The sequence below is a fragment of the Centruroides vittatus genome, unplaced genomic scaffold (assembly GCF_030686945.1).
Source record: "Centruroides vittatus isolate TY-2023 unplaced genomic scaffold, ASM3068694v2 scaffold_450, whole genome shotgun sequence".
Classification (NCBI taxonomy): domain Eukaryota; kingdom Metazoa; phylum Arthropoda; class Arachnida; order Scorpiones; family Buthidae; genus Centruroides; species Centruroides vittatus.
Genome location: NW_027122709.1, coordinates 15,966 through 28,052, shown reverse-complemented (window position 1 = coordinate 28,052; position 12,087 = coordinate 15,966). Strand labels below are relative to the sequence as shown.

Here is a 12,087-nt window from a genome sequence, read left to right as displayed (position 1 = left end):
GAATTATGTCCTATTTGTAATTTTTCGAATGAACAAATTTTATTTTCTTGCATCTGGCGATTTTTGCAAACATTCGCACTAATTCGGGCATTCGGGTAATGACCTTGACTATTTACAAAAACATCCTATGGGCTATTCTATTTTGTGCACATACCCTTACTTTCTTCTAGTAAATAATTACAGTTTGTCTGTCTTTTTATAATGGTTTTAATTTATATAAATTTCAATCTAATTTTTTTGTATCTGTCCTAGACGACCCCGGATTTTCGGGGCCATTTTTTACGGTTCAACTATCGTCTTATCCACCGAGATATACGGTAATTCAATTTGAAATTTATTTAGTTCAAAAAAACTTTATTTAATTAAAACAGCTTTAACTTGTTAATGGATAAAACAAATAGAAAATATTCGTATTTTACATCCTTTAAGCCTGTTTAATTACTTTATGTACAGTGAACTTTATGTAATTTGTCCAAATTCAAGCAAAAATTAAATTAAATGCATGCATAATCATTCAGTGATCTAATCTAAATAAGTGTAATATTTTGTTACTCAGTTACACATAATATAAAGTTAAGTCAAACTACAATAACTATCAATGTTTTATTCACATAAGAAAAACCTAAGTACAGACAACAGCTACTACCACAAGATACAATCCAAAACTGGTTTTTGCAGGAAATAGACAAAGGATCTCGTACAATGGTCAAAGAACAGCATGGTCTAGTAATTCCATGTCATACATAAAATCTATGATACATCCAATACCTCTAAAAATATTATCAGGCACTATAACTTCAGGTTCGACTATTTCTACTTGGTATACAAGTTTGAGTTTTTCACAGGTATCTTTGCCTAGCAATGGAGAATGTTCCCCTTCCAATACTATAAATTTTATCTTGACAGTAAAACTTTTCACAACACAATTAGCAACACATTTGCCAAGCACTGGGGTATAAGTGTGGTTGAAGGAACAAACATGACATAAATGCTGTGGATTACATTTAGCTTAAGATATTGAACTAAGGCAATGGCACAATGGCACAATGTCACCATCTGCTCCAGTATCTAATTTGAATGCTGATGAGATACCACCAACAAATTTTAGAAAAACATGCCAGGATTGGGATGCACTAGAATGTATGCATTGGACTTAGAGCACTTCCAACATGGACAGACACTCAAATTTCAACTTGAGATGCAACAAAATACATAAGAACAGATAAACAATTCAAGGACTTTTAATAATAGTGAATCTCCATTGACAAGCTCAGATCCCAATCAACTTTGAACACAGAAAATTAAGACTGTTACAACTTAACACTCGGAGAAACAAGTCAGCATGCTTGCTCCTCATTAAAACTGCAAATGACTTAGACATTGATTTAATTATAATACAAGAATTATATAAAATAAATCACAAAATCATCAGGTTTGGAAACTAGCAAGTCCTAGCAAAACAAGGAAACAAAGACAAAATTGACCAAACAGTAGATTTATCATTCAAAATGATAACAGTGATGTCACATTAATTCCACATCTCTCAAAGGAACGTGTTACGACAGTGGTCATACAACAAGATTCACAAATATATTTATTGTTAGTGTGTACCTTTCACAGTATGTAGGAGTATTATTACTTAAAACACGTATTAAAGAACTAGAAGAGGTCCTTGAAAAAATCAGAAGTCAAACATTTTAGTTGCAGGTGACGTGAATGCAAAATCATCAGTTTTATTTTATCCACAAGACCACAGAAGACGACTTCTGAATTCATTAATGGATAAACTGAACCTCACATCAGCCAATATAAGCACCATTCCAACATATTACACAGGGCTCACAGAGGAATGGACCAATGTCTTTCTGGTGTCCGCAAACATCAAACATAGAATGGTGAACTGTGAAACATTCCTCCTGCCATCATAGATCACTACTTGATGGCAGGAGGAGTGTAGTAAAGTCTGTAGTAGTCTGTTATTGTTTTCTGTAGTAAAGCCTTTAATAACTCACTGTTATTAAAGACTTTACTACAGAAAACAATAACAGGGAAAAAATCCCTTTCAGATATACAAATTGGGAATTTTTTATGGAAACATTTGCCTAGCATGGAGGACTTTGACTTCTAACTGTAAACAACTTCACTGAACTGGACAAATACATAGTTCATGTTACAAAAGCATTACAGTTAGCTGGATTTAGAGGAATGAGAGTCAAAATACTTAAAAAGACGTTGTGGTAGACTAATGAGTTCAGTGCGGAAAGAAACAGGTCAGAAAATTTAAGGAGGAAATGAAAAGAACAACAGATCAAGAAACAAAACAATTATTAAAGGAAACACAAGAAAACACTGAAAACATATAAAAAAGAAACAAATCATACTCAATCTAAAAAGTGGGAGAGTTCTGTGAGTCTTTCCGCAGTATGTATGTCTTTCTTTTCTGTCCAAAAGCCATATGGAAGAGGTCAAAGACAGACATACCCAATATAATTAACTGGAACAACAGTAATGCAGTTCTGAACAACATTAATAACATGAAAAAAGTTATGGAATTCTACTTCTCACCAGACAACCTCATAATTAGAGGACATTCTATTATCCTTTTCTGAAGTGGAAAAAGCAACCCAATCATTGTCAAATGAAAAATCACTGGGGTGGAAGAATGTTACAGCTGAAATGCTGAAAGAGACATTTAAGGAGGTGCTGATTGCATATGTTCATCTTCTTCATGAGTGTCTCTACTTTAAATATTTTCTAAAAGATTGGAAGAAAGCTAACATCAAATTCATCCCCAAAAGGATAATGCTTACCGACCAAAGGATTTTATGCCAATTAGCCTCCTCTCCATTATGAGAAGAGTCCTTGATGGACTCATAATAAACAGAGTCAACTGGCACCTCCATGAAGAAAAAAGAATGAACAAAAGTCAACTAGGATTTCAATCTTGGAAGTCAATGATAATACAGCAATTAGAGTTAAAGAATTCATATATGGAGCTTGAAAAGAAGAAAAGCACACAATGCTTATTTTGGTACATCTCAAGAAGGCCTTTGACTAACTCTGGTGGCACTGTTTTCCAGCTTCTTAACGAAACCAGATACCCAGGAAACTCTCAAACAATAACTAAAAGTTACCTGACAGACAGAACAGCTAGATTTTATACTAATAATATACAGATCAAAAAACAGATTACAAGAGGATGCCCACAGGGCCAAGCATGTGAAACCTTGTTTTCAATGGAAGTTGAAGGCCTTTCAGTGCAATGAAAATAGAAAAATACAAGCATTTGCAGATGATGTATTATTAATGATTGCCCACCAAAACTGTGATAAATTAGCAGATAAAGCAAATGAGGCCCTCAAAGTCATTTTAGACTGGAGCTACAAGCATAATTTAATTATAAACTACAATAAGTGTGAGGCACTTGTGTGCACAAGGAAAAGGAACATGGGGCAATTAAAAAGAGCAGTTGGTATTCAACTAAATAGACACAAAATTAAACACATGCAATCAAATGAAGTACTTAGGAATAACATTTGACAGAAGCCTTAAATGGCAAGCACACATAAATGAACAATTATTTATTGTGACATTGTCACAATGCTAAACTGCAATTTTTAATTAATTCATTTAAAATATTAAATATGTATGCTTCACCTCAAATTAGTAGTGGCTTGTCCCTGTACATCATACTTTTCCTTTAACAATAGAGTTGTGCAAGTCATCTATCTAACACTTTTCAGGGGAAAATTTTTGAATTGAAATAATATGACTTCTGGTTTGCATCAGAAGTTTGTATATAGTTAGTCAGGGCCTCCTGCTACTGCTCCTAGCCAAGATCAGAGTTAGTGGGATTTTACTATATATATTAATTAAAATACACAGAGTGATTCAAGACTGTTGTAAGAAACTTCACCAATGAATTCCCCACCACAAAATGTAACAAAAATATATAATCAACAGGAGTAATAATACCACACATTTTCAAAATATTAGTCTGCAAAGATACCATCAGTCCCAAACCAACATGCCTTACCAAAGAGACAAAAAGGTAAAGTGTATACATGAAACATAACTATTCCTTACAGTGTGTAAGTTAATGAATGTACAGTACATGTGTTTCAGTGGCGTGCGGTGACATTTGATGATAGGGATGCTGTGCCGGCCATGGATAGAATCATTGGAAGCGTTACATGATATTTTGGTGTGTAGCATCCATGAGCTAAACTGCGTGAGGTTGGTGCTCTGTAAAGCACATGCGCAAATGCCCGTAATCTGGCTGCTTTACACCATTCAAATATTTTCGCCATGGAAGCTATCTTGTATTCGACAATACAGCGCTTCCATTAAGAATATGCATATATGAATTTATATTTGAATATACAATAGCAATTTTATCATTGTTTCTCACATGTATAGAAATTTGTAATAAAATAAATAATACAGTTATAATAAAATATTAATTTGAATTAATTCATACTTTTTTATTTATTACATTTTATTTTCATATTTTAACGTGCTTTGAACGTTAAAATATGAAAATAACCGCAAAATATGTATTTATATTTTAGAAAACACAAGGGAAGTGGTGCTTCCACAGCTTCCACGGACGGCATGCCACTGATGTGTTTGGTATTACAACCTGTTGATTACACATTTTCACTGCATTTTGTGATGAGGAATTCATTGGTGAAATTTCATAAAATTAGAAACATCAGAAATTAAATTTTACAATAAAAATTATTTTAAAATTTAAACAAAAATAATTTCAAAGTTCAAGAAAAACTAATTGCTGGCAGATATTTACTATAATCATTAAATGAAATGAAAATAGCAGCTTGCCATTATCCAATACAATTGAATGGCTTGGGTGCAAAAGGTGATAAGCCACACAAAGAAGAATTTAAAAAAGAATGCATTTATATCTTTCAACAACTCTTGAAATCAATGTGTTTGATGATAAAAAGTATCACAGTATTTTTAGTATTATGCAATCAAAAATAAAAGTGTGGAACACTCATGGAAGCCCATAGAAAGTGTAACTAAGAATATTTCTAAACATGAACGCCCCTTGCTTTATTTTTGGTCACATAATGCCAAGAATACTGTGAAAGCTTAAGAAAATTTATCTTTTACTTTTTAATATATGTATGTGAATAAAAAGCATTTCTTTAAAACTTTCTTTTTATATTTTTTTTATTTTCTACCTTTTAGTTTTATACAGGTATACCTGTCCTTACGTTGGTAATTGGTTCCAGGAGAGGAAACCCACATAAAGTTTTTGAATTTTTGCACTGCAGTGTGTGCAAGTTTGAAGCTGAAATTTGGTTTGGAGTAGTTTGGGGTCAGGGCCGACCCACCAAAAAGTTTTGGTCCAATTGTGAATTTACATAGGAACACCACAGGCTGTAGTAATGCCCTTTGAATGTAAATCAGTAAAATATATAAAAGTATAGATGAAAGATATATCATTTATACAAATTGATCTTAAAATTGAATGGATATTAAGTTGATAAAATGCAATTAAATAATAAAAGTACATAGTAATATACAATTATAATATGTTCAAAATCAAAAGTAATGATAATTGGAAAGATTGAAGAGCATCAAATTATAGTCAAACATAATGTAAGAAATGTATCTTTTAAAGAAAAATTGAAGTTATTATTGACGTATATTTTGCAATAACAAACTTTATTATTGGGTTGCAATTTTTATATTGCAGATCAATACATTCCCACTGTTTCTTGTTCTTCATTAATCTCGAGAATGGACTTAGGTAGATGAAAATCAAGACCATATATGGTAAGCTTAGGGGCTGGAGCCCATGATTAATTATATATGAATTTCCAGTCTGGGCAGAAAGTCATGATTTTTTAAATTAAAAGATGATTAAAACTTGCAGCTTTGGCATTGTGACAATGTTACAATAATATACATTCAATTTTTAATATTGAATATCAATAAAGATTTTAAATATAGTGGCATAGCGTAGTGGGGGCGGCAGGGGCGGCCCGCCCCGGGCGGCACTTTTAGGGAGCGGCAAAATTTCACAATAAATAATAATATCTTGTGAAAATACCTAAATAAGGGGGCGGCGAAATTTTCCTCCGCCCCGGGCGGCTGACACCCACGCTACGCCACTGTTTAAATAGTTAACAACTGATGTAATTAAAGTACATACTTAACTTTAAGTTTAATTACTCTACTTTTCCTTTTAATTCACTATAATATTATTTGCCTTGCCATAATCTGTTGTATTAAGAAGAGCAAACCCATCATAATTTTTATGATTAATTCAACTGTTTTACTCGATTTTGAGCAATTGTAACATTTCAAATTTTTATATTGCCAGTTGATAAAAGTCAAATTCAAACAAAAACAACCAATTAGATAACTCTACATTTTGCCATGCACATGTGTCAGAAAATACACAGCTTATTATGTAAGTTTATTTGTATTTTGTTTTGTACTTGCATTGAGTTATTATTTATTACTCTACTCCTTAAAAATTTAATATAATTCTTGGCAGGAATATTCATATAAAGTTGAACATTTAGAAAACAACATTAGCATTAGTGTGGTTCACCAGTGCCAACGCTGTGGCTGAAAACACTGATCATAGTTGGTCACATATTTGTGCCTCACTAATAAGCTGATTGCATAAAGTTTTCCAGGTTTTCTTCATATAAATATAAAACCTAAATAGAGGCCAGTTTCTCATAAAAGTCTTTCCAGGAGAATATCTCCATTGGCAGATCACCCATGTATTGTGTTGCCTTAACTCTTTAAACGTGAAATTAATCATAATCGGCTAATTCATTCAAGATAAAATTGGCTAAAGGAAAAGTTGTTTGACTGGTTTTGATGTACATTTTCCCCTTACAGCCTGAGAGATAAAAATAATTTCATCTCCAGGTGCAAAGAAAAATGAAATTTTCAGAACTTAAAGAGTTAAAGACTATCATTAAATATTAATGTTAATATGAATAACAACAGATAAACACTGAAAGTCACTGACTAGTACACCAGACATGGCAAAAGAAAACCAGGAAGACCAAACCTGGCTGAATAGAAACACCCAATAATCAGAATGTTGGGTATGCGTTGGAAAAGACAAAACATCTGATACTGTTGTAATTTTCAGTTTTGAAAATACCCTGCTGATATCATAGGTCTACAAGTAAGAGTATTATTTTAATAATATTCAAAATAAAGCATATCATAATACCATATAAAACTTAGCTATCATTTCAAATTTTACTTTTCAAATAAAATGTTCACGCATATGTTCCAAAATTTTGTTATCACAGTTTCTATGCCAAAACAAAACTGCTTAATTCAAGTATACACTAGATTCTTGCTAATCCAGCCATTCCTAAGTTATCAGATTACCAAGAGTACATACAGGACTAAACCCTGCCTACAGACAAGGAATGACATGACAGTCATCCTCCAATACAGATTCTATACAGAAACAGGCAGATGAGTGATACAGTACGTCAACACATTATACCATATACAAAAACAAAATTCAAGCAAACGGGAAAACAGCACAGGTGACATGACTAACATTTTCGAGGAAACAGAAGCACATGGGTTATCACATCGAGATATGCCAGATAAACGAGGGGCCGGATTAGCAAGAGTATGCCATAATACAGATTTTAACAAATGGCATAACCAAAAAACACTCAATCCACAGATAATTGGTTTAAAGACAAATTAGCCACCACAATTACTCAGGAAAATTAACCGACGCACCTCTAACGGTAAGCAAGGTAACGCTAACAGTCAAAAGTGGATCGCCTTCGACGGCAATTCGCAGTAGATTGCCTCCATCGTTTTTGACCTTCAACGTCGGCACCATTTAAACTTTGCCCGCTGCCAAAGTGCACTGATCAATTCAATCGACGACCAATTCGGCAAACGACAAACGCCGCATCGACAATCACGTCTCACATAAAGAAAAGTGGCAGAGACAACCCCCGCACAATAACATTATACTGCAACAATCTGATGTCACCACTCTATCAGTCGGGAGGGCCAGACGGACAAATTCCATTCCGGCCGATCCAAGAATAGATCCATGATGTACCGAAATGTCTTTCGATTCCCTGGCAATAACAAAACCCAAGGAAAATTTATGAAATCGGAACGGATGGCACGGATTTTCCGACGGACAAGCAAATTCATCCACCATCCGGAGAACGAAGATCGCGCTTGAACCAAATATAACTCAAACACATTTTATCTAAATAATAATTTAAATGATCATCATACAATCAACTAACAAAATCATTTCGTAATATTACACACATTAAAGACACTTATCCATCCAAATGCTTAATTTGCATTCTAATTTCTCATTAGCACGTTTACCCTGTTTCCCTGAAAATAAGACAGTGTCTTATATTAATTTTTGCTCCCAAAGATGTGCTAGGTCTTATTTTCAGGAGATGTCTTATTTTTCGTACGGTATGGCGGCTTCCAGCTACCAGGGGAGGCTCACCACAGCAGGGACAGCGTACGGTGTGGCAGCAGGCGACGGGCCTCTCGATGCCTCGCCTGCACATTTACAAGCGAAGGCTTTGGAAGGAAACATCAAAGTCGGCGGTAGGCAATGGTCTTCACGTCCTGCATGCAGCTGCTCTGCAACAGACGGTGAAGGTAGGGGATAACGGCGGCAGGTTAAAAAGAATCACAGCTGCATGCTCCGGTGTTCCGTTCGGCAGGCATGCTTCCAAACGAAAACTTTGCTAGGTCTTACTTTCCAGGAGGCCTTATATTTAAGCAATTCAGCAAAACCTCTACTAGGTCTTATTTTCGGGGAAACACGGTATATTCACATATGAAAAAATAAATTTCGTATTTTTCGGGCAAACATTACCAAGTACTCGATTTAAAGCCATAAAGTCAACGTTTGTTTAGAGTTTACATATTTTAACCTCAGAAACTATCTACGTACAGTACAACTAACTGCTCGGGTGATTAAAAATCGAACACAGCGTATTGTAATTACACCAAACCATAAACAAGAGGAGTAATTTTTGATGCCGAACGAAATTTCAAAACACGAGACGGTGACGTTACCGTTTCGTCAATACGACACAATCACACGGTTAACTGTTTATATATTTCAGTTAAAAAAATAAATAAATAATCACAACTATCGTTTTACGTAGACCGATTATTTAAATTATAACGCCGGAATGTTTAAACAAATAAGCAACCGAAATCGACACGAAATAAAAAAAGTAAACAAACTTTATTTCAATAATATCCATCGGTATCGATTTCGATTGACGTCTACAAAGAGCACAAATAACCGTCGTAAATGCTTTCGTTGCTTTAAAATTTCAAAAATTTTTAAAGATGCATTTTTAAAGGTTAACGCCGAAAATGCCCGACGTAAAAATAAAAAAATAAAAAATAAAAAAATTCGATCGTAAATCGTGCCATCGAGATCTCGCGACCGCCACGGCAAACTTAAATTTCTACAGGTCCATAACTCTCGGAATTTACGAGGACGAAGAGACTAAATTCGAGAAGCTTCTCACCTTCCAAGTTCCACAATAAACACTGTCGTCCGCCATCTTGCTACCTTTAAAAAAAATAAAACAAAAAACTAACGCTTCTGCGCTTGCGCCGCCGCCATTTTGTATTTGTTGCATCTCCGTCTGTAATAATCGTTTACGTATTACGTAACATTACCTATATTTCGCTTCTTACGTAAAATTACTTTTAAAAATCTATTATTATTTCTAAGCGATGAGGAAGTTGTATTTAATAACAATTAATTATTACTTATAAGTAGGGAATTTCCCCCCCCCAACCCGACGAAAGTGTCGTGTTTAAAATATTAAACGTTTTCAGTACTTTTATTTTAATAATTTTCATCGATAAGTTGAATGGTAACGTTTAATTTATTAGAGCTTCCGTCCTATTGCGCGGTACTCGTTACAATTGTAAAAATTTCTTTTAGAAGCACTTTCGGAAAGAAAATATATTGTTCGGCCGGGCCACAAACTACTTGGACGAGACCCACGTGTCACTACAACCCGAAACTGATTCCCGAGACTGGTGCTGTTCGCCGTAGCGACATAATTTAAAACTAAGATTTACCAAAGCTCTAGATCCATGGTTCTCCATCCGCGGTTCACGAAACACGGGTGCTCCGTGAAGCCACTTCAGGTGTTCGGTGAAAAAATCAAATATAAATTATTTCTGTGAAATGCCTCGTATTCTGGGAAAATCGTGTAGTTACTTTTATAAGCGAAACATTGCGTAACGTAAGAAACGAAATTTTTCTCATCGTAACGTTTCACAGATTCGAATTTGTTATATTTCCAATGGGCGCTGCCATCTTTAAATAGAAAGTTTGCTAGAAATTAAAAGTTATTTTCTTTCTAATGTTAATATTTTTTATGGAAATTTCTTTAGCGAAACATCGCGTAACGTAAAAAACGAAACGTTGTTATTCGTAACGTGAGACATTTCAAAATTGGTTATTTTCCAATAAGCGCCGTTATCTTGGAATGGAAAGATCGCTATTAATTAACAGTTATTTTTTCTTTATTTCGATATTTCTTGTAGAAATGTTTTTAGAAAAACATTGCGGACCGTAAGAAAGAAAATATTTTTCATCGTAACGTTCGACAGAGTAGAATTTGTTATAATTCCAACTGCCGCCGCCATCTTAAAATTGAAAGATAGCTAGCAAATAAAAGGTTTTTTTTTTTATTTTGATATTTCTTGTATAAATTTACATAGCAAAACATTACGTATCGTAAAAAACGAAATATTTTTAACCGTAACGTTTGACAAATTAGAATTCGCGATAATTTTGATGTCCGCCGCCATCTTGAAATAGAAAATTCGCTCGAAATTAAGGTTAATGTTACCTATGATAGCGAACATGGCGGCACTTCCGGTAATCTCGACCCGGGGTATCAACTCCGGTAATCTCGAACTGGGGTATCAACTAACGAACTTTGTAGAGGGCGCTCCGATTTGACAGTTCGTCAATTATGCAAATTTTCTTTCTAAAAGTGATGTAGGTGTGACGTTCTGCAATAACGTGCGATTTTGATTTGTAAATAATTTGGAATTTTTCCTTTCTATATATATATATATATATATATATATATATATATATATATGTTAAGTATTATTGATGTTTAAATTCAATAAAATAATAATAATAATAATTTAATAAAAAAATATGTATATTTTTAATTAGATAAGCGATATCGCAATTTGTTCGAAAAAATTAATATCGTCATGTCGAACTTTGTTATTGAGTCGGACGAATTTTGGAAGATGTGTACCGGGCGGCAATTTTTTCAATTAATAGAGGCAGACTATGATTCTGAATTAAGTTTAGGTAAGAGAATTGACAGTGGTCTAAAGTTTGCTGTAAAATTGAATCTCCAGCACGTTGAGGAAGTTTGCTCTAAATGTGGCGAAATATGCAAATTGAGTTATGTACTGACAGAAAATCATGTGTAATGCGTTGCCGAAAATGCTGGCGGAATAGTTATGCCTCTGAAGGAAAGTATAAAGGGAAATGTGGCAATATTCCCTGGGCTAGTATATTGATATTCATATGACACTATCTTTGTTTAGAGTGTTCGACAAGTTATTCAGCAATGGTATCAGGTATTTCAAAAAAGACAGCAATAGACTGGTCTCACCACTTACGTTTCCTAATGTTAGTTTCTATACATAATCTGACATCATTTAAAATAGGAGGACCTGGCAAAATAGTGGATTGGCCTTTAAAATTGAAAATTCGCTAGCAAATAAAAACTGTTTTTTTTTTCTATATTTTCATATTTCTTGTGCAAATTTCTGTATCGTAACCTAAAAAACAGAATATGTTGAATAATAACGTTTGACAGATTAGAATTTGTTATAATTCCATTGGCCGCCTCCATCTCGAAATTACAAGTTCACTAAAAATTAGCACTTATTTTTTACGCTCTTTTCATTTTTCTTGTAGAAATTTCTGTAGCCTAACATAAAAAACAAAATATTCCTTACCGTAACATCCGACAAATTAAAATTTGTTATATTTTCAATAAC

The 12,087-nt window shown here is 33.9% G+C and overlaps 1 protein-coding gene across 3 annotated transcripts in view; it reads right to left on the bottom strand.

Annotated features, from left to right (window-relative positions):
• The window catches only part of LOC136989209 (uncharacterized), a 118,476-nt gene extending 108,832 nt beyond the window's left edge, over window positions 1-9,644 (bottom strand). For 2 of the 3 annotated variants that reach the window (XM_067287298.1, XM_067287299.1), the window contains exon 1: window positions 9,561-9,644. In XM_067287298.1, coding sequence (XP_067143399.1) covers window positions 9,561-9,596 — 36 coding nt within the window. In that variant the 5' untranslated portion in view covers window positions 9,597-9,644. The remainder of the gene's footprint in view (window positions 1-9,560) is intronic. The other variant, XM_067287300.1, reaches the window with a different exon arrangement.
• Window positions 9,645-12,087: the final 2,443 nt, after the last annotated feature.